Genomic DNA, 24,353 nt, shown 5'->3' on the forward strand with positions numbered 1-24,353 from the left:
ATGCATCATTAGAACTCCAGAGTGGCACTTGTCTCAAAACCAGAGAAGAACTTGATCCAAAATCAACTATTTCATAGAATCCACAGCAAGGATCGGTCTAATCTGGTCCATGCCAACCAAAAACCCCATCTAAGCTAACCCCTTTTGCCTGCATTTGGCCCATATCCGTCTATACCTTTCCTATCCATGTATCTGTCCAAATGCCTTTTAAATGTTGTCAATGCCCCTGCCCCTGCCTTCCTCCGGCAGCTCATTCCATATGCATACCACCCTCTGTGTAAAAAGATTGCTCCTCAGGTTCCCATTAATTCTTTCCCCATTTAACATTTGGTGCACAAAACCAAAAGAACGGCAGAACTTGGTTAATTGGCTGAGAGAGTTTTTCTACACCTGGAATTTTCTCAAATTCCAGGTCAATTTGAGTTGTCCCTTAAAAAAAAATCCATCATCCTACTTCATTTCTGCCATATCATTAGGGTAGGTTCAAGAAGAATGTCATGTATGAAACAGACTACTGAACCCTCAAAATCTACATGTGTCTCACTCCTCAGCCAACCTCACTGATCTCACCGTCCTACTCGTGTTGTAGACTCAAATAAAAATATTGTCTGAAGGTGAATATTAATGAATGAACTATTTAGCAATATTTCTGAGGCTAAAAACTCCACATTCTGTTCAACTCTTGCACAAGGTCAACTTTTCGAAGCTTTGCATATAATTGTTAACTTTGCACCTTGTGATAACTTTTCATGTTTGTTATGTAATGTCAGACCGTGCCTTTCAAGTTGGAAAATGATCAACATGGATCCTCAGCATTCTTCTTCTTCAGCAATCATTCACTAACGAGTATGATTGTCCAGCTAAGGAACTCCGTTGTTACTGGTCATGGGTTCTTGCATGACTGATGAGCCCGATCTAGAGCTGCATCATCGCACACTTGGCAGGTGTTTTCAGGAGAGGGATCAGTCCTTCGACTCTAGATCGCGGGTATTCCTTTCTCAGGCTCCTTTTCCAGGCTTCCTCTTGGCATTGGGTGTCCTCGAAGAATTGTGTCCTTTCAAGCTCAAAGTTCTTTCAAGTAGGTCTATTCCGAGCAACACCCATTAACCAATACAACCAAGAAGTTCAATTTAGTCACTCTTCATCTTGCTGCTTGGGGGATTTAACAACACACAAATTGGCTATGGGTGCAAGTTGAATTGTGGGAATAGTGTTGAAGTTCACATTATTATATTGGTTGAATGAATGGAAACTAAAATTGGGTATGCTGTAGAAATTAGATGAACAGTCCCAGCCAATTTCCCACCATATAGGTTAGTTCCAAATTTTAAGGCACAGATGTATGGCTCTGTGTTGTGTGCCTGTGTCCAACTGGGCATTGGGAGGGGGGAAAAGTATGTTTTAAATGTATTACCCACATTCTATACCTTATAAGATATTGCACTATGCTGACATAGTCACAACAATGCATGTGTGACTCTGCACTATGAGGAGATATTCAACAGGCACTGCATTTTGCATCGATGGAGAAAAATATTTCATTTTCTAATGCAAGCACAATTTTTATGTATTTCATAACAACTCGAGTGAATCTGACAACTGGAGTTAATAGGTTTTCCCTTTAAATTGAAGCTGTATTCACTCATTGCCAGTAAATTTCTCCCGTTCATTTGAGATGGATCATTTCAAGGCACATCATTAACAGCTGCCTCAAATCCAGAAGAATGGCACAGCCTTCCTTTGCAATGCATTTTAAAACTTTGCATGAATGTACTCACCATGATGAATGATGCCATTCTCAAGCAACGCTTGACCCAGATTCACGCCTTCCTCGGCTTTACTGATCTCTCCTATTTCCATCAGCCAGGAAACAAACTCACTGGAAAAAAATATTGCCAAGAATGTCACACAATTAGCATAAAAGACAGGCAAGTAGTTATCACCAGTGTACATGGCTGCCACAACTGCGCTTATTAGCACATTTACAGCTTACATTCAATACAAAATTTCATTTCAAATGTTGATAGATAATCTGATTAAAAACTGCAATTTGTAGAAGTCTCAAGGTATTAAATAAATCACAACCCGTCATAAATGAGGACATAGCTTAAAACACTCAAAAGTCTATCATTTTAATTGGATAATTAAAAGTGCTTTAAAATGAAACTTGTGTAATAAATTAGTTATTGTTAGTGAATGTCTTCAGTCAACAAGCAAGCTACTGTGGCTATAAAACCTTTTCTTGAAGCTGCGTGTTCCTTTCTGAGAGCTACTTGTCATCTAGAGTACATAAACCCAAGAGTTGCTTTGGCACAATTCATAAGTTTTGACAAGTGCCTAATTCTTAAACAGTTGAGGCTTCCTTTATGTTGAATTTGGTCCACAGCCAGGCAACACTTTTTCAGAGGCCAGAAACAAAATTTCACTCTTCATTCGTCCAAATATCACCTTACTGCACACAACACATGGTGACTGCAAGCACAACCATATTATGTGCAAAGGGTAAACATTTCACAATTTAAATCATATCGAAGGCTTGATGAAATATTCCTTTAAACATTTCAAGTCTGGTTATTTGATTGCGTAGCTTAGTTGAACCAAAATGGGACACTTAGACAGAAAGGAACACATTTATACCATCAGCATAGGGGCTGGTTTAGCACAGAAGCCTAAGACAGCTGGCTTGTAATGTAGAACAAGACGAGCAGCGTGGGTTCAATTCCCATTTCAGCCTCCCCAAACAGGCGCTGGAATGTGGCGACTAGGGGCTTTTCACAGTAACTTCATTGAAGCCTACTTGCGGCAATAAGTGATTATGATTATTATTAGCAGTTCTCACACAGAGGAAAAAGTGTACTTCAGTCACAGGCAGATAGTAAATGAATATCAAAACCAGTTGACGTTTTTATTATTAGAGAGTGTCTTCTGGAAAAAAAAGTATTGAATTTGGGGCAAACAGGGGAATATGTAGTCCATTGATGGTGAAGTTGAAACAAAGACACAGAAACATCGAAATTATGAGCTTTCGGTCCTGCTCCGCCATTCAATATGATCATGGCTGATCCTCTATCTCAGTGCCATATTCCTGCTTTCTCCCCATACCCATTGATGCTATTAAAGTCCAAAACAAAACTCTTTCTTAAACACAGTGACTTGGCCTCCACATCCTTCTGTGGTAGAAAATTCCACAGGTTTATTGCCCTTTGAATGAAGAAATCTCTCACATATCAGTTCTAAATGGTCTACATCGTATCCCAAGATAGCCCACAGTTAGATTTTCATCTCCCCATTTGGGGCACTAATTTGGTTCAAGATGTAGGGCATCATCTATTTAAATCTTTAATTTCAGTTGGTACGATTTGACCATTTCAGTCTTCATATAAAGATTCAGTGAAAATTCAAAGATGGATTCTTTCATAAATCTAAGTAATACTTATAATTAATAGCAGGAAAAATCACAGAAATCTTGCAATATATGAATGAGACCATGGGTAATGCAGTTCTACGGGTGTCTTCCGCTCATGCAATAAACTGTAATTTCATTATCTACCATGATTAAGCACCAGGGATCTTACATTCTCTGAATCCAATATAATTGGCAAGATACCCTGCATGCAAGTTGTACTTTAAGGAGCAGATAAGACCAAACAATTATCATATCCAGCACGATGCAAGCAATCTATATACGCAATAAGTTTTATTTATTATATAATGCTGTTTATGATTGTAGCATGTTCTGGATAAAGATCCAGTTAACCTCGGTCATTCACAAGTTGTACGTGCAGTAATACTTATTAAAAATCAAAATATTCAAATGTTCTCACTGCAATTTTTAAATCAGTGTAATGGAAAATATGTGGCTTTGTTGCATCATGCAATCTGCATTCAGACCCCAGTTTAGATAAAAACAATTAATTATTGAAGTTCAAATAGTAAATAACAATGTCTGCGCAATTAGGACCCATCAAATTATATCTGATTTGGCAAACCAAAATGCGTAGACAGGAAACAAGTGCATTCTTTCAAGTTGCATGAATATGACATGAAAATTGATGTTGCCTTACCTGCCAAAAAAGCACTTTTGGACAATAGACAGCTTTCTCCTCCGGTCCTTTATAAGATTTCCTTTCCTGCTCATCATCATGTGATAGAGCTTCTCTCCCTTCTCCGAGATCATGACATACGCATCACGCTCCATGCCCAACTTGAGACCTCAAAAGCAAAGGTTAGAGATCATCACACAACCAATTCAAAGAACATTTGTGGCACTGAATTAGTTCAGTTCGTGTACTGTTGAAAATGTGAAACAAATTAAGTATTCAACGTAGATTCTAATATCTTTGAATACAAATGAGCATTTTTTTAAATTTATAGCTTTCGGGTCCATTTGATGCAACCACTGCACAACAGCACAATTCAAAAACAGTCAGTCTCACCAGGTAGAGATGGGAAGTTACAAGTAGAGTAAATATATAATTAGATGTAGGGAAGGTTCCCTTCACAGTTTCATCAATGTGTCAGCACCTGCCTCCAAAGCGCATACTGTACAATAATCTAGCCCATTATACTTCAAAAGTTCTACTGCAGTTCCTGGCTTATAAAACAAGTCCAAACAGCTTTGTTCAACATTCAGCATTCCAAGGGATGCAATACAAAGACCTCCTCGGATTGCAAATAATATCCACGATCAAACAGATGGATTATTAACAGAAAAACAGAAGTGCAGGTGGAAAGAAATGTGAAGAATCACCACATCTCAGGCGAGTGCCAAGGTTAAGAAGGCGGGCCTTCATGGATAACCTCAGCCGGTAGCGAAACTGAACCTGCGCTGCTGGTCTTGCCCTGCATCATGATCCAGCTGTTTTTGCCAACTGAGATAGCCGGCCCCCAATTCTACTATGTAAAACTACTATGTATTATTACTATGCAGTACCTTTTAACACAGTAATCAGCCCAAGGAGGTTTCACAGGAGCATAATCAGACAAAGAGAAAATGAACCAGTTAAAAGGAGGAGAAATTAGGACTTACAAATCAAAGCTCAGTCAGAGATGGTTTTACCATGCTTTAAAAGGGAAGCGAGGTGGGAGAGGCAAAGAGGTTGAGGGAGGGAACTTCAAACTGAACAACAAGGTGATACTCACTCGACATTACGCAGCAAGGCTTGCAGTGCTAAGTCCTCAGAGGCTGCATAATGTAGCTGGTTAAGCACACTAGTATGTAAACACTAAGGGAGATTAACAGGCCTGGACTCTGTCAACCTTCATGCAAGTTCTCTGGATTCAGGCAATTGAGGGTTGCTTCTATGGAGAAAAGGTACTCCCCATCAAGCAAACAGAAACTCTTTGTTATTTTCTCAGGCGCTTGAATTGGAAACTCAGAGATGGATTTTATCACGTGTCAAACATTCAGCTGTGCTTTCAAAAAAAACTCAACATTTGGAATCTAACCTGATAAATGTAACAATGAAATAATATTGGGTGGGGGTTAGTTTCGAAGGGGGGGCAGTTTCAGAGGGATACTTACTGGGAGGAGCCGTGCAGACCAATTTGGCAAATCCAAACACTGACCAAATTCTAACATGGCCACTTCCCACAGCAATCAGTGAAAAATCAAAAAAGAAAGAATCTTGGCCTTTTTCTTTCCCCTCTTAGCCTAGTACACTGGAGGTCAACTCTATTGTACCAACTGTTGCCTTGGCTACATCGGAGTTCCACTATAACCACTATCTAAATCAGAGCTGGAATTCAGAATTCTCTGTATTTATTCAATCAATACCTTAAAACAAGGTCCTCCAAGTACCAGTATCTGAGCAAAAAGTACAGAGGGAGAAAACAGCTCAATAACCCACTGAAATGAGATAACTTTGGGGACAATGATCAAAGCAAAAGACAAGTAATCACAGGGAAGCAAATTTCAGGCAGCACACTGCTGTATTAACTTCCTTGATGATAGCAAAACTATTCCTTCTAGATATGAGCATCTATGGAAGGACTCACTCTCAGAGTGGGCTCCATTGTACGTATATTCATTTCCTGAAAATCTATGGAGCTCAATAGTGCCAGCGATGGATAGAAATCTGCACTTTCGGCACATTATTTTGTAAAGATATGAGTTGCATCCACATAATTTTAATAATCTTTATTGTCACAAGTAGGCATACATTAGCACTGCAATAAAGTTACCGTGAAAAGCCCATTGTTGCCACATTCCAACACCTGTTTGGGTACACAGAGGGATAATTCAGAATGTCCAAATTACCTAACAGCAGGTCTTTTGGGACTTGTGGGAGGAAACCGGAGCTCCCGGAGGAAACCCAGGCAGACATGGGGAGAAAGTGCAGACTTCACTCAGAAAGTGACCCAAGCCAGGAATCCAACATGGGACCCTGGCACTGTGAAGCAACAGCGCTAACCATTGTGCTACTGTGCTGCCCAGGTTCGTTATAGCTGATGGTTATTTATGAAGCAAAAGTCTTGAAAAGATTTGTTCATCATTTTTGTCTCATCAACACAGGTCATGTGGAGAGGATACAGCATATATCTTTTGCTGGTTCTTTTTAATGACAGGGTTTAATTTATTTTAAGACACTGGGGATAGCAAGAGTCCCTCTGGTGAGCCTAGTTAAAATTGAATGTGCAGTTTCTGTAAATCTCATGTCCTTGTCATTTTCCCTTCACAGGCATGTAGGCTACTGACTTCACCCAACCCTTCACAGGCATGTAGGCTACTGACTTCACCCAAGAACCTAAGTCCTGAACCCAAAAGGCCAGCACCATGTCCTTTAACCAAAGATATCTCATCAATACAGACCCCAATTCTTCTGAAGCAGCAGCCATCCCTCTCGTCTCACTTCTCTTTCTCAAAAGCAATCCTACCCAGTTCATATGCTAGGGTTTAATACCTCAAATCTTCTCCCTGTTCTATTCGCCTAACTTTGAATTACTTTGCAAATATTGGTCTCCAGATATTTGAACAAAATCCTTTTAGTTTCAACCCGATCTTGGATCAACATTCTGAGTTGACATATTAACTAAAATCTCTGCCATGGACAAAGCTTATGCAATCTATTGTTGTCCACAATCAGTGTTTTACTGTGCAAGATGAGAGTGTTTTCTTATCCTCAACAGAGTGCTTTTTTTCCCCCAATTTAAACAATATCCAGCAGCAAGGCTTTGGGAATTAGAGCAAGTAACGCTGACTATTTATTAGCGCACACTTGCCCCAGAGGTTTAAACATGACATCTTATGCACAAAGATTAGATACATACAGATGGGGGGGAAAAAAAAAATCACAATACGGCTTTATTTCATTCTCTTTTGTAGCAGGCCTGTAGTTTCTAGATGAATTGGTGTTTCAGCTGAAGTGGAGGTCTTACAAAAGCAGAGGATTCTCAATAAGCTGCAACATTTCTTGTAGTTGAATTGCCAAGAGGTCAGCTGAAATTGAGGGGTGGGTGGGGGGGGGGGGGAAGGAGTCCTACTCCCACTTTCAAAGTTTTGCAGTTTGTTACCTTGGCTGCATAATTGTCTTGCAGCCGCTACAATGGCTTAGATGGTGTTTATGATGCTAACTGTCTGAGAACAGCTTCTGCTGTTATATTTTATAAAGCAATAAGCAAACATGCCTTACCTGTGTGGCAAGTCCAAAGTCCTTTTTCAAATAAGATGTTCTAGACCTGTAAACATCCTGTGTTGTGGTGTTTCACATGCTGAGTATTTTAAACAGCCATGATGTTTGTTCGGCAAAAGGAGTCATCACAATATAATGATGAAATCTATTTCATATATTAGGGCAGCACGGTGACACAGTGTTTAGTACTGCTGCCTCACAGCGCCAGGGAAACGGATTCCATTCCAGGTGTCGGGTGACGTGGATTTCCTCCCACAATCCAAAGATGTGCAGGTTAGGTGAATTGACCATACTAAATTACCCTTAATGTCCAACGGATTAGGTGGGTTACGGAGATGGAGTGCAGGTGTGCGCCTCGGTAGGGTGCTCTTTCCAAGGGTCGGTGCAGATCCAATGGGCTGAAATGGCCTCCTTCTGCACCGTAGGGATTCTATGATATTTGTCTAGTGTCAAGAGTTTTGATTTCTCGATTGTCCGTGGCCCTTTATGTTGACGGTGCATCTTTAAAAAAAATAAATTTAGAGTACCCAATTCTTTTTTTTTTTAAATTGAGGGGCAATTTACCGTGGCCAATCCACCTTCACAGCACATCTTTGGGTTGTGGGGGTGAGATCCACGTCGCCACGGGGAGAATGTGCAAACTCCACACGGACAGTGACCTGGGGCTTGGATCGAAGCCGGGTCCGAAGCGCCGTGAGGCAGCAGTGCTAACCACTGCACCACCGTGCCGCCCAACAAAGGTCTTAACACAAGAGGCTGCAATTGTCCTTATGTATTAGATATTTGATTGCATTTAAGTACTGTCTGGAGCTGCAACTTACCAAGTCAAATAATATGCTACAGCCACCTTAAATAGCTTTTGGTATCCACATTTTTAAAAAATAAAGCCTTAAAGTTGGTAGTAACCTCATGCCTATACTGGGCATGACATCTGGCTCTTCAATACCCTTAACTTCACACTGCATGCTTCTACCTACGTTTTCTCCAATTGAAGTTTGAAAACCAAAACATTGCTCTCCTCCAGGCACTCAGGCTGAAGCAGACTATCAAAATATGCGGAAGTTAAAATCTCAATCATAACCATCAAGATACTTGTGCACCAGTGCCCAAGTCTGCTCCCAAACCACAGCACCAACAAAACCCTCCTGAAGCTCTTGATGACTTTCAGGAAGATTTAAGCAAGGTCTATCCTATAATCCAATTAACTAAGGTTTGTGCATTGTGTAGCCATCATTGCCAACTTCCATGGGCTTCTTGCAAAGATTTTACAAATCTTGAGCTTTGTTTACAGATCCCTCACAAACAATAGAGTACCTTTACAAACTTGGCCAGCCCTACCGCACAGCTTGCTCTCTTCAATCCTCTGATTTTAACCATGTACTGGTTGCAGAATTTTCCGTTATAAAAGTCAATGTTTCAGAACTTCTTTCACAATCTTTGCCTTCCTGCAGCTGTCGTCCCCTTTAGAACTTTCTCAAAATCTACCAGGTTATCTTCATAACACTACTCTTGGTCATCTCTTCTCATAAGTGTTGTCACTCAAACATGGAACCTATGATATTTTAAAAAGACTCTACATAAATGCAAATCATTGATGGTGCACATCCAGGAACAGGATGCATGAACGTATCCACTGAATACAAAAATAACTGAAGTAATTGCGTGGCTTATTCCAGACAGGACAGATGGATGGATGGACACACACAGTTGGTTAGCACTGTTATAATGACTGCCACATTTTAAATAGTTACACATGCAAAGATAAGGAACATGCCAATAAAGAAAATTCAATTTCATTTTCAAAATCAACAAAGTTCAGCATTTAACTCAGATGGCAAATTGCCTCAAGATCTGGGCCATGTAGTACTTCTGATAATCCAGCCTTTACTGCATTTTAGCCACACACGAATGTAGCATTTTACCAACTCTGCTTGCGAGCTAACGTCTATGTGGACATTTTCCCAGTGCAAAATGGTCCCAGGTGGGATTATAACTTCAAACACTTCTACATCTTTTGTTGGATAATATTTCTAACTGGAGACCATTTCAGGTTGGAAGGCCAATCATCAAAATACATTTGGTCCCGTTCCCATTAAAAATTTAATTACTTAACTTTGCCAATTTGTACAATGGTCCTCTGAAATTCGAATTGCTCAAGAACAGTTATGATTTGCAAACATTTGAGGGATAAAGAACGCTTTCCATAATAAATGCATTTAGATCTCCATGTGTTTCCAATCAGTTAACAGTCCTGCAGTCCATTAACCTTCACCTGATTGGTCCCTCGCTTCAGAGTTTAATGGGAGCATGCTTGAAAATGCAAAGCCAATGTTGAACAAGATTTTATAGGTTCTGACTGAACATCCATGGTGCAATATATATAGTTAAATATAGAGCTGCTATTTGCCAAGTCTGTAGCCAGAATGACATGAAGTGGTACTCTTATTGAGAGACACTTCAGTTTAACATTCAGTAAATGTAATTTTGCACAATGAGCCATTCTGAAACTCTTTAGTATGTGAAAAGCCTCTCAGCTAAGCTACTTTTGGTTCCTGAATCTCCCCCATCCTATGTAACCTTCAGCTCACACTACTAAGAGAGATGGTCTGGTCTTTTATCATTTTGTTATATAAATTGGCTGCATACACAGTGGCAATACTTCAGTAATTAACCGCCAAGTAATTTTCAACATTCGGTGCATTTGAAAGGCATTATTTTAACACATTTGTTCTTTCTGTAATTTGACCAGAACAAAATATAAGATAAAAGGGGAACCGTAAGAAATAAATTGCTGAGGGAACTAAAAATGTTCTCACAAGTAGGGAGATGCAGCAAATGCAAGAGTTCCTTGAATGTGCAGGAAAAAAATCATTTAAATGATGTATAACCAATCAAAAGGCAAATGTAGAGTCACTAGCACCAAAGAGAATAATAAAAATTCAAGCATTTAAAAAATCCATGTGGACAAAACAAAAATTAGGAAGGCTGACAGTAAGTGACAGAAAGCTAGCTGGTGGCAATTGTAAATGATTTTATAAACACAGAACAGTGCAGTAAAGATGGAACCAATGACATGACATTTTCCTACGAAGTTGGAAAGAACAATCGAGACACGAAATTGAATGTCGTTTTACACCAGAGTGCATTGGTGGGAATAAAAGCACAAGAGCGAGAGACGAAACAATATTGAGCAGAAAACCAGAATTTGTTTGGCATCTTTCAGGACCACAGAATATCCCAAAGTGTTGCACGGTGATGGAGTATGTTTGAGGTGTCGACACCTTTTGTGTTAGGAAATAGTGGCTAATTTGTAAACAAAAGCGTACACAATTTGACAAAAAGCCAAAGCTAAACAATTTGCGTTGTGTGGTGTTAATATGGGAGATCTCCAGTCTTCCTTACACTCAGAGGCGGTGCCAGAGGACGGAGAATTGAGAATATTGCACCCCTGTTCAAAAAAGGATGCATGGATAAGTCCAACAACTCAGACCAGTCAGTTTTACTTCAGTGGTGGAAATATTTTTACAGTCGGTGCAAAATGAATTATCGCTATGCGGGTTAATTGAGAGCCAGCATGGACCTTAAGGGAAAATTGTATTTACCTAGCTTGTGGAGTTTTTCAAAGAGGTAACAGAGAGGGTTGATGAGGGTAATGCTATTTACCTGGTGCACCTGGACTTGCAAAAGGCATTTGATCAAGTTCATAGAATTTACAGTGTAGAAGGAGGCCATGCGGCCTATAAAAGTCTGCACCAGCCCTTGGAAAGAGGATCCCACTCAAGCCCACACCTCCAACCTATCCCTGTAAGCCAGTAACCCTAACTAACCTTTTTGCACACTAAGGGCATGGATAATTCACCTAACCTGTACATCTTTGGACTGTGGGAGGAAACCGGAGCACCCGGAGGAAAACCACGCAGACACGGGGAGAATGTGCAGACTCCGCACAGACAGTGACCCAAGCTGGGAATCGAACCTGGGACCCTGGAACTGTTAAGCAACTGTGCTAACCACTGTGCTACCAGGCTGCCCTCCACATAATGAACTTGAAAGCTCATGGAGTGAAAGCAAAAGTAGCAAGATGAAAATTTGATGAGTGAGAGGAGAGAGAGAATAATGGTGAATGGATGCTTTTCAGGCTGGAGGAAGATTTGTAGTGGAGTTCCCCGGGGCACCTTATATTTATCAATGATCTAGACCTTGAACAATTTTAAAATTTGCAGATAATACAAAACTTGGAAGCATTGTAAACTTGGAGATCTTCAAACGAGCATAGCCAAGTTGGTGGAATTAGCAAATAGGTGGCATGTGAAGTTCAATGCGGTGAAATGTGAGGTGATACTTTTCGGTCGGAGGAACATGAAGAGACAGTATAAAATATATATCTTTTTATTTTTAGTGTACCCAATTCATTTTTTTCCAATTCAGGGGCAATTTAGCGTGTTCAATCCACCTACCTTGCACATCTTTGGGTTGTGGGGGCAAAACCCACACAAACATGGGGAGAATGTACAAACTCCACACGGACAGTGATCCAGAGCAGAGATCGAACCTGGGACCTCGGCACCGTGAGGCAACAGGACTAATCCACTGCGCCACTGTGCTGCCCTGACAGTATAAAATATAGGGTACTACTCTAAAGTGGGTAGAGGAGCAGAAGGACCTGGATGCATACGTGCATAAGTCATTGAAGGTAACAGGGCGGATTGCGAGCAGTGAATAAAATATACAGTATCCTAAGTTCATTAATAAAGGTAGAACATAAAGTAGCAAGGAGGCTTTGTTGAAATTGTGTAAGACACTAGTTAGACCTCAGCTGGAATACCACAAGCCGTTCTGGAATCCGCAGTGCAGGGAGGATGTGAAGGCATTGGAGAAGAGGTTCTCAAGAATGGTTCCAGGGATAAGGAACGTCAGTTATGAAGTAAGATTGGGGAAGTCGGGCAGATGTTCTTTGAAGAGAAGTCTGAGAGGAGATGTGGCAGAGGTATTCAAAATCATGAGGGACCTGGAAAGTGTAGGTCAGGAGACGCTGTTCTCACTCATGAAATAATCAAGAACGAGATGGCACAGATTTAAAGCAATTGGCAAAAGAAGCTGAAGCGATACGAAAGACAAACTTAGTCACATAATGGGTAGTTAGGGTTGGAATGCACTGCCTGAGAGCGTGGTGGAGGTTGGCTCAATAGAGGCATTCAAGAGGGAATTAACGATCATTTGAAACAAAACAATCTGCAGGGTTCTTGGGTTAAGTCATGGGAATGGCACTGGGTGAAATGTTCTCAGAGAGCCGGTACAGACCTGATAGGCTGAAGGGCTTCTTTCTGCACAGTAACAATTCTGTAGTTCTGTGTTGTGGGTGCACTGGCAGTATCCCTGGGCCAGAAGCTCCTGGTTCAAGTCCCACTCCAGGACCTGATAGTTACAGAAGGTGCATTCCTAACATGGCCAAGCGCATGATTATAAGCCTGTAAATCCTTCCAACGTCTGATGGTAGGCATTAAAGAGTGGGAGTGATTCCTGATCAGCTAAACTGAAATGAAAATGAAATGAAAATCGCTTATTGTCACGAGTAGGCTTCAATGAAGTTACTGTGAAAAGTCCCTAGTCGCCACATTCCGGCGCCTGTCCGGGGAGGCTGGTACGGGAACTGGAGAAGACAATGGCAAAACCACTGCAGTACTTTGGCAAGGATGATCATGGAGCAATACAATGCAAGTCCATGGTCGCCAATACTCTCAAAAGGCATACTACCGGAAGGAGAAGGTATTAAGAAAAAATTGACAATTAATTACAACTGAATAAATTTGTAAAAAATCAAAATGGAAAAGGGTCTAGACTCTGGGGACATCCGTCTGAGAATACTAATGCAATCAAAGAGGAAAGAGTACAGTCCCAGGCAACAATATTTCAGATACTTTAGATATGCTAGTCATGTGAAGAGAACTGAAGGGTTGTCAATGTAACTTCTGATTTAAAAAAACAAGGAAAATTGATAAATGAAGTTACAACAGACCAGTCACCCCAACACTGGGACTCGGAAATTCCAATCTGCATTGGCTAAAACTACTCACCTGTAAAACCACTTGTTAATTTAAACAGCAAACAGGAATTTTAATGGGCATGTTTGAAGCATCCTACTCAATTTGACAAGAGAAATTATATATTTTTTTTAAATCTAGAGAATTGTGTGCTTTTAGATTTTCAAAAGAAGTATTTGAAAAAGGTGCCGTTTAAGACGCTTAATGATAAAATGAAAACACACTGTCACAAAAAGAATGTGATAACATGTATAAAAGGTTTATGGTCAGATCACACTAATGCCTCGATGGATGTTTTGTGAACAGTGGGTCATTCGAACAACTGCTGCTTTCAAAAGCTTTTTTTTTTCCATTCTTGCTTCATGAATGCACTTCCTGACCTCAAAACCTTGCTTGCCAACTTCGTATTGGCAGGATTCTTAGATATTTTCAGTACAAAATATTTATCAAGGTTCAACCATGTTAACATTTCTTATAGAATTCCCCATGCTGTCACATTTTTATAATTATACAAAATGTACAAATCATTTGTAAGGGATGGTGTAAACACATCCATTTATTTAGAATTATTTATTTATTTAAGGCACATAACATATACACATATTGAAGAAACTTGAAGACATCAGCGGCATGGCTGTCTCTTCTCTGGGCCGAAGTGACACAGAGGCTGAATCACATGACACACTTCCCATCTAGTGATGTCACGCTGCTATTCTTTAAAGGCATAATACAACTCCTAACTGCTATAGCAATGGGCAAAGTCTACCACGGTTGGTGCTGCAGAAGACTTGCATCCCATTGCCAGTTCCTCTGCCACGTGTGATCTCCCAGTTTCTCATTCTGTACGAACAAGGGAGACACGAACTGCTCCGCTCTACTCTGAACCTTTTTTGCAAGAGAAATGTGCAGTAACATTTCGATATACATGATAACTTGGAATCCAGCTGCTGGTGGCACTTCCCACCCCATTGAAAAGCTTTTAAAAACCATGATTTTGCCTGCTGCCAACAAGAAAATTCTAGCAACCAAATCTACAAGGTAGGAGATGTGATGGGATCACATTTGGAAAAAATTATGGAAAGTTTTGCGTTCAGAGATTTGGACCAAAACACTAAAATCCTGACAATGTAATTTAAAGGGCAACAAATGATAAATGGCCAGGTATAACTCCGCTGCAATGCTGTGACTTGCACCACTGAGCTGTCATTTTATGTCTGGTGAAATTGCAAATCTTGTAGTACAGACTGTGGTGAGGCCTGAAATTAGGGCAGTCAGGTAGGAGGGGTACAATAGAAATCCTCGCGTCAACTGGGCCAACATTGGTTTCCATCACAGTTCTGTTACTGAAATGGAAGCATGGCCAAAACTCTTCCACACCAAAGAACAGTAAGAAGTCTTACAACACCAGGTTAAAGTCCAACAGGTTTGATTCAAACACGAGCTTTCGGAGCGCAGCTCCTTCCTCAGGTGAATCATTCAGTTGGACTTTAACCTGGTGTTGTAAGACTTCTTACTGTGCTCACCCCAGTCCAACGCCGGCATCTCCACATCATGGACACCAAAGAACAGTACAGACATGCAACAGTCTGAGACACATTTCTCAATGATCTGTTAAGACTCTGGTCTTCTACACAATCATCAAGATAACTTAGCTGGGTACTTAACCTTTAAAAAAAATATGGCAACACAATACTGTAAAATGGTAATTGAAAGCTGTTTAACTTCAACCTGTTTTGAAATATTTGCATTCACTCAGGAATTTAACAGAGGAGATTTAAATGAACATTTAGATCCAAGTTCTCTAAGTAAGTACTTCAAAAAGCTGGCTTAAAATCGCAAGTAAATAGGTTATGCATGTCATCTATTGATAATTCATAATTGGTCCATGTAGTGGGACACGATTGATGTTTCTACACATCTGCAAAACATGAATAGCCTTTAGAAATTACTCACTCTCTCTCTGCTCCCGTTCCTTCAGAATTGCATCCAGCCATTTCTGTTTCTCTTCAGCAGTTTTGGCCATCAAGACAAACCATTTATTTTTAGCTGTATTGTGGATCTTCCAACCATTTGTTACAGTATAGCCATTGCTATGGTAATCAGCTGCAAACAATGGACAGACCTCGTTAAGGAACATTAGAATAGAACCACGAAATGTAATTTTTCAATACCAAAACACACACTTCAGGCAGGGATTTTGCTGCCTGTGCAAGTGGCTTTGTTCCGGGTTTTCTTCAGCCACTGCAGCAGGCCGCAAGACCATAAGATGTAGATGCAGAAATATGCCATTCAGCCCATCGTGTTTGATCTGTCATTCAATGAGATTATGACTGATCTGGGCCCCCAATATTATCTGATGCAAGTGACAGCAGACACCATAAAGACTTGTTTATTTTTGTGTGAAAATCTTTTATCGGTTCCAAAATAATGAGGTAGCGTCATTCGTTACACTTACTGTTATTGATGTCTATCAGATTCAACAACTGCCAGGGACGGGCGGGCCATTTAATAGGAGAACCATGCCATCAAGAGGTCATTATACTGGACTATTTGGCAACCGAATTGGGTAAGAAAAGAAAAAAAAAATAATAAACTCTACCATAAATTCAGTGCTAGTTCTCAAGCAAGACCACCTTGAACCTCAACCTGGCTCAAGTGGCCTAGAATAGGCCCAATTTTGAATGAATGCTCTCATTCACAATCTTCAAATGGCACTTAAGGACAAGTACTGGAGGATCCAAATCACAAAGGAAAAACAACCAACCCACAGAAATGGATGGAAAACACATGCAGTAAACGGTTTTCATCCCAATCTTCAGGAACCAGGCTCAGAATTTGTTTGCCTTGCACACAGTTGCTGAACAAGAAATCGGCCGAGCAAGAAATTATTCAAAAGGTGACAAAACCTGTTGCTCCTTTGACCAGAGCATCTCTTAAAATTTGCACCAGTTCAGCAGTTAATTTATCTCCACTAACAAGTAGTTAAACTACAAAGTTCATTTAATTTATTAGCTGTGCAAGTTCCGAGAACTCAAGTTTGAACTTGTCAGGAAATTACTTCCAAGTTCAATCTTTAAACTTCCTATAGCTGACTACAACTTCAATTATTTGTTCGTCTTGCTGCTAGAAATAGGAAGAAGAGAAGCTTGATTGTTAAAAACCAAGCAAATCTTTAATTGATTCATGGTACTTGAGAAGAAGAGAATCGCTTCTCTAATCAGTGTAAAGAAAGTAACATGAACAGGGAGCCATTCCATATTGAAGAAATCCCTTGCCTCCCATAAATTAGAGCACTACTTTTTAAATTGCAGGAACGGTATTTGATTAATCATCAGTATCTGGGTTGGAACATCTAACTTGATAAGTGCTGATGGAAAAATAACCTCACTAGCACATAGAAACAGGCACAGTTATTCACAGTCAACTTCACTGAGTCAACTTCTCCAGCTCAAGGTGAAAATTAAAAAAGTACATCAAAGATATGTGGGGGGCCCCGCCCCACCCAGCGCCGTGAGGATTGCCAGTGACATTTAGTATAAGAACAGATAGGAATTATAGTTGCATATTCTGCATCATAGTGCAAATTAAAAGATGTGTGATCCATAAGGCAAAAATCTTTACAGCTGAGAAATGATATACTGCTTCAAAATGTTGCACCCAATGGCAGTATCAAGCCATTGCTGCACATGTGTGTTCATATGGGCATCAAGTGAAGTGAGAATTGGGGCAGATTGAAGCTCTCTGCAGTCAAATAATCTGCCACTGTAGTCATTTAAAAAAGGTCAATGTAAAAGCGTGGCCACTTGGGTACGGTAGCAAAAGAGAACCAACATGCATGGAAACGTATTCCGGCAAGCAATCACTACCACCTTCGGGTTACCAAGGAGGTCACAACAGCAAAGCTGTGGGTAAACCATGAGGCCCCTCGTTGCCTTGGGCTTATTTCATCATTGGCTGATCGGATTGTAACCTCAAATGCACATTCCTGCCGACCCCTGATAATTATTTGCCTCCTTGCTTATTGAGAATGTACCTAGCTCTGCCTTAAAAATATTCAAGGACCCTGCTTTCCCCACCGTTTGAGGAAGAGAGGTCCAGAGACTCTCAACCTGCCGAGAAAAATTCTTCTCATCTCGGACTTAAAATGAGCGACTCCTTATTTTTAAATATTGGCGCCTAGATTTATATTCTCCCACAAGAGGAAGCATACCTGTTCCATCTTCAACATTCTCCACTTCCATCACCTCGGTGTTAATTCTGCCACGGAAAATGTATTGGGCTCCATTTATAGACTTGGTGCGCTTTGTTGATTTCTTACCGGCAACCCTGAGCAGAGAGGAAATAAGCACTTTTAATATTATAACTTCCAATGCTTAATTATCAGCCGTAAAATGTAATCCCAAGATCATCTCGCACAAAGGATGACAATAATACGGCTATGCTTTCTAAGGAGTGAAGTCAAGTGAGGTGTTTCAAAGTGAGATGAATATTTAACTTGGGAAGTGAGAGTATTCAGGGATATGGGAGAAGACATGCATTCGGGATTGGAGAGACAAAGCTGCCTTTGGAGTTGAAGTGGGCCAAATTTCCCACTTTCATTCTTTTGTTGCAGATTTGCTTCAAATTTAGAACAAATTGAGCAACTGAAAATCAGAACTTTCAAGCTGAAGACAAGGGAAGTTAAAAGCCCAAAGCACAAGTGCTGGCACAAGACCTTGGCTGGGTTTAACCTGATAATTCAACAATCTGTCTCTTATCACCATTAAGCCAATCAAACTCAGTACCAAATATATAACATGTTTGTTTTTCCACTGCAGAGCGTCACCAGCAACATAACCATTTTGGAATTTGAGGAGGAAAAGAAAATCTCTCCAATCACCTGCTCTCACATTTCTATACAGTTAAAAACTTGTGTAGTGACTTTGTGAGAGAGTCTGGACTTTGTGTGTGACGCTGGGGCTGAAACAGCTGAAGGTAGTGTACAGGGCGCGCCTTACAAAGTCTAGGATGAGCTGGCTGTTCAAGGGGATGGAGAATGTCTGAGAGCGATATCAGAGAGGCCCTTAAATAATGTACATATACTTGGGCCTGCCTGAAACTGCAAAGGTTTCGGAGGATGGTTTCCAGCACCATTTCGGGGATCTGCACGTGGATAACAATAATAATTGCTTATTGTCACAAGTAGGCTTCAAATGAAGTTACTGTGAAAAGCCCCTAGTCGCCATATTCCAACCTGTTCGGGGAGGCTGGAACGGGAATTAAACCCGCGCTGCTAGTCTTGTTCTGCATTACAAGCCAGCCGTCTTAGCCCACTGTGCTAAACCAGCCCCTCCACTGTGCTAAACCAGCCCCTATATGGAGCCCAGAACCGAGAAGCAATATTCAGAAGCAACAGCCGGAACTGCAGGCTGGTGGGGGGGGGGCAGATGTTTTGGCCTTCGTCTTGCTGATTGCTTGCAGGCGGATCTTGTTGCGGTGGAAGTCAGCTTCTCCACCCTGTACTCGGCGTGGCGGAGGGATTTGCTGGAGTTTATGGCCCTGGAGAAAGTGAAATTTTCTCGAAGGGAGGTGGAGCGAGTGATGGGTTCTACAATAGCTGGGGTTTGTTCATTTTGCATTCTGAAGAGTTAGTTGCCGTTAACTGTGGAGGGAGGGGCTTAATATGTTGGGGGATTGACGTTTATTGTAAATTATAAAAATGTTGAAAATTTGGAATAAAAATACTTTTTTTTTTAAAACTTGAGTAGTGCATGCACATTATGTTCACATATCTTACAGTGCCTGTCAAATTTTGTCACACTTCAGTGTCTAAGTTACCATCATAAATGTCAACCGTCATAACATCAATCCAAGCCCTGACCAGTATTTGGTTCTTGAGCAAGTTTGTCCTGTTTTTTCTCCGTTTTGCACGTTAAAAAAATTGCATTCAACAGATGGCTGTGGGCAATGTATTAGTACTTTAGAAAGAATCTAGAAATTAACTCATAAAAGAAATTCCAGGGAGCAGCCTGCAACAATGTTCCTGCAGCCATAGCCTTTAGCTGAGAATAATCAGCTGATACTGAACAGATTGAGAACAAATACCACATCAGCACTGCAGAAAATGTGGGGAAGTCACTACTTTTCATTTCCACGCCCTTCCTGTAATCGCTCGAAACCAACTGTTCCCTTCCCTAGTGAAATCACAGTGAATCACACCCAAGGACAAAGAGCATAAGACTGCCTTTCAAGTCCATCGGTTTACTGTAACAATGATCATAAGCTCATGGTCATCGATCCCACAATGAACTACATTCACTTCTCCTTAGAATAAATACCTCCATGTTGGAATGGCACAAAGTATACATGTTCTGCTGAGAGCAGGATGTGCTTTCTCAGGTTGACCACCATTAGTCATCAAATTTCACACTCTCAAAGGAGATGGTAAACGTTCGAAGTAGTAAAATCCAGCGTTTGGAGTATTCAATGCCAACAGAGTTTAATCTCATGAAGAGGCTGACAATCGGCAATTTCCAAAACTCTTTAGGATGCCACTTAACAGATTCGAATAAATGCATACCTAGACTTCCTTTTGCAGTACACCAGCAAATTATCAAACAAAAAGAACACTCGCTCCTGAATGTTTCCGGCCGAGATCTTTAACAAAGGTCCTTGTTGCAGCAGTTCGGTGCATATATCTGTCAAATTTGAACCCTGGCAAAAAAATAGAAACATCTTGTATTGTGCAGCATCGTTTATGATTTCAATCATATGTGCATATTCAAAGTACAATACAGATTCATGGAACATGCAGCTAAAAAGCTACAAGTAAAATTGCCTGATTATTGGTGACATTCTCTTATTTCTTGCACTAACGACCACTCAAAATGTCTTTTCACAGCAGATGAGGAAGTACACAGCTGAATACTCTCAACCACTCATCACAGCTGAACACTTGCATGTTGTATATTTAGAAGATGGGGAAGAAAGTGGCAAAGTTGCAAGATCCTCAATTTTCCCTGAATAAAAGATTGCAAACTGTATGAGCAATTCCAGAACAAAATTTAGATTACTTTAACTACTAAAAAGAGTATTCTGTTCTTGGACATCTTCAAACTCTCTGCAGTGAATGAGGATAATCAGAGGCCACATTTTGTAACATAATTGTGTAAAAGACCCTGAACCACAGCCCTGACTTGTACATTACAGTTGGGTAGAAAAAAAAAACATTGGCAACAATCCATATTGTCCACCACAGTTACGTACATGAGAGAAGTAAGCAATGAGTTATCGCCATACGTAATAATTCCAGGTGAACCCAGGCCTGAAGGACAGAATGTTTATTCCACAACAAAAGTGCAGCCGCAGCTATAGGACAAGCGTCCCAGTCGGGGACCATCGGGAACTCCCTGATCCAGGTCTCGGTCAGTATTTAAAGTCCAGCTAGCGAGTCTCTATTGGCCAGACCTCCATCTGCTCAATACGAGAATGCATACACCACAAACCCCACGGGAAGATCAATCAGCGGTCCCCTGTGGTCTTCTTGGGAGTCATGGAAGTTATAACACTACACATCCTGCAGTTTAATAATACAAGACATATTTTGCCTGTGATTTGTCACTGACTTCACACATACTTTATGACCTGTTAATAATATATTAATTTTGAAATTATCATAAAGTAACATCAGTTGCAAAAAGTATTTCCCCAGAAGTGTGGTGATAAAAGCCAGCATTAACCCGTACTGTTTTTGGACCTTTTGTAAAGTTAAGCACATCAAAACGCTGTTGCCCATATCTTAACTTGCACCATGTCCCATTTACCCATCATTCTTTCTCACAATGCATCCAGGTCTCCCAAGTTCTTGATTTTAAAATTCCCATTTTGTCTTTCAAATCCCTCCACTGCCTCTCCCCTCCCCATGCCTGTGCCCTTCTACAGCCCCACAAGTTTTCAAGATCATATACTTCTCCAATTCTGGCCTCTTCTGCCACCTAAAATTATCATTCCACCATTGGCAGCCATGCCTTCAGTTTCATTTTGTCTGATACACACCTGTGAAGCAATGTACCAGGTAAATGTTTCTATGTTAATACAAATAGCTATTGTCGGCTGGGTCCTCCACATTTCAAACCATCACTATTCCTTTCACAGAAACCTTAGGTTAACCTCTTGGACCCCATTTTAATCACGGTGGAGGGGGCGGAACTCTAACTGTGTTGCGTAAAAATAAGTATTTTATGGTGACCAGCTCAGATATTCATAATAAAACCAGGGGAACTATTTTATCAGGAAGCACTTACCTTCAGTTAATCTTTTTTTGATGAAAAAAAGGATATAGACGTGGGGATGGGTGAGGTAGTAGAGGGATTTTAATCACCTGTCCAATATCCTACCAGGGTGATCATAGAATCCCTACAGTGCAGAAGGAGGCCATTCAGTCCAGAGAGTCTGCACTGACCCTCTGAAACGGCACCCTAACATCCCCGTAACCCCACCTAACCTTTGGACACAAAGGGGCAATTTGGCATGACGAATCCACCTAACCTGCACATCTTTGGACTGTGGGAGGAAACTGGAGCACCCGGAGGAAACCCACGCAGACATGGGAAGAACATGCAACCTCCACACAGTGACCTCGGTAGGAATTGAACCTCCTTGGCGCTGTGAGGCAGCGGTGCTAACCACTGTGCCACCATGCTGCCCCAAAACTTGTTTGGTAATGCTCCTTCAAAGTGCCTTGCAACATTTTACTCTCATAAAGGCACTTTATAAATAAAAGTTGTTGCATATACAAATACAATTCGCTGAATAAATCTGATTAAACCTTTGGTTGATGGAAATTCGCCCAGGTTATTTAGATTTTCTTTGTATTGCTATTATATAGCTTTCCTTTCAAAACATCCACTTAATTAGTTTGCCATTTTAAAATGGAACTGCTCATTTCAATTATCCAGGATGGGAAAATAGGAGACTAGGACACGCAATCCATCACCTCAAACTATATGGTCAGATATGGTCATTTTTGGAGAAGAGATATGCTGTTCAGTAAAGGTCTTGTTCACAAATGTAGGAATAAATCAAAAGAATAACAGCTCTCTGTTTAAATAATAAAATAAAGCAGAGTTTCGTCTACCTCAAAATGTTCAGCAAGGCAACAGAGAAGGCACTTCCTTCAGTCAGGAAGTTACATCATCTTTGCAGCTGCTGCCGATGCAAAGTACTAGCTGAAACAGCAATGTTCTTCGCTTTAACAAAAGAGACATTCACAACGGAATTGATATCACATTAGAAGTGACTTTGACTTTCATACAAGAATGACAAGTGCTGTTGCATTTCAGCATAGAGTTTGGTTATTTTAAGCTGCCACATGATTAAGACTAATAGCACTCATCAGTCTATCAGAAAGTGCCGTTTCTTGGATGGACGGCATTGTCGACAAGGTGCATAGTAATGCACAACTAAAATTTGTTCATTCTCCCCCAAAAGTGTTTAAATTGGAAAGATTGTTGCTAAATTTATCTCGTACAAGTGTTTGTATTGTAGATATAAATGTTAGGCTGTTGGCAAATTTTGCCTATGTTTGGTGAAACAGCAGCTGCTGTACACACAATGAGGATTCCACCAACAAGCATCAATGTACAAAGAAACTTCTGTACTGTCAACCTCATGGCAGAATGCACCTGTGAGGAATCACTTCTAATGGGAAAAATGTAGTCAAAAGCACCATTCTAAAAGGGTGATTTCTCAAAACTGCCTTTGCTGATGGATTTAGAAATGTAAAAACATTTCTTCATCACATCAGAATAAGAATGCTCTGTTCAAAAATGCACCATTCAACATTTCAAATGAAAACAAGGACGAAATGCCCATCATTTCTTCAGTCTTTCGAATCGTACCTCCCATCCTTCAATTGACGACTGCAAATGTTCCAGTGCTTCCAGTTTTTCCATCTGCCTCTTTGTTTCATTAATATTCGTGCACACAGCTTTCATTGCTTGCAAAGCCTTTTCCACCGCTGAGTTATCGCTGTGCTTTTTGGGGGTCCGTTTTAGCAACTCCTGTAAATATAGAAAACTATATCTCAAACTTCAATGCCGCCTCAGAAATCAAAGTACTTGAAACATGAACATTTAAATGGGACTATGCTGTCAAGGCAGCACCTCCAATGTAAGGGACTGTTTGTTTCAAATACGTTTTCTTATAATTAAAATTAGAGTCATAGTGTTTTTACAGCATGAAAAGAGGCTCTTTGGCCTTCATGTTCGTGGCAGCCAACAGCCACCTGTCTACTCTAATCCCATTTTCCACCACTTGGTCTGTAGCCTGGTATGCTGTGGTATTTTATGTGCTCATCTAAATGCTTCTCAAATGTAGTAAGGGTTCCTAGCTTGGCACCCTTTCAGGCAGCGAATTCCAGGTATCAGCTATCCTTTGGGTGAAAAGGGTTTTCTTCAATTCTCTTCTAAATCTCCTGCCCCTCACCTTAAATGAAAATGACCCGTGGTCCATGGTTATTAGCCCCTCGTCTAAGGGGAAAAGTTTCTTCATATCTACCCCCCTCAATGTTATACATCCCAATCAGCTCTCCCCTTAACCTTCTCCCCAAGGAGAACAACCCAAGCCTAACGAACCAGCCTCGCTTTATAGCTGACATTCTCCATTCCAGGCAACATCCTGGTGAATCTGCTCTGCACAATGA

General features: G+C 40.7%; 1 protein-coding gene across 1 annotated transcript in view; it reads right to left on the reverse strand.

Annotated features, from left to right (window-relative positions):
- Positions 1–24,353, reverse strand: part of prex1 (phosphatidylinositol-3,4,5-trisphosphate-dependent Rac exchange factor 1) — a 273,537-nt gene that overhangs the window by 127,120 nt on the left and 122,064 nt on the right. The window contains exons 6-11 of the mRNA XM_038803244.1: positions 23,551–23,712; positions 20,232–20,365; positions 17,883–17,998; positions 15,626–15,775; positions 4,065–4,212; positions 1,779–1,879 (exon numbers count right to left, since the gene is read on the reverse strand). Coding sequence (XP_038659172.1) covers positions 1,779–1,879; positions 4,065–4,212; positions 15,626–15,775; positions 17,883–17,998; positions 20,232–20,365; positions 23,551–23,712 — 811 coding nt within the window. The remainder of the gene's footprint in view (positions 1–1,778; positions 1,880–4,064; positions 4,213–15,625; positions 15,776–17,882; positions 17,999–20,231; positions 20,366–23,550; positions 23,713–24,353) is intronic.

The sequence above is a fragment of the Scyliorhinus canicula genome, chromosome 7, assembly GCF_902713615.1.
Source record: "Scyliorhinus canicula chromosome 7, sScyCan1.1, whole genome shotgun sequence".
Taxonomy (NCBI): domain Eukaryota; kingdom Metazoa; phylum Chordata; class Chondrichthyes; order Carcharhiniformes; family Scyliorhinidae; genus Scyliorhinus; species Scyliorhinus canicula.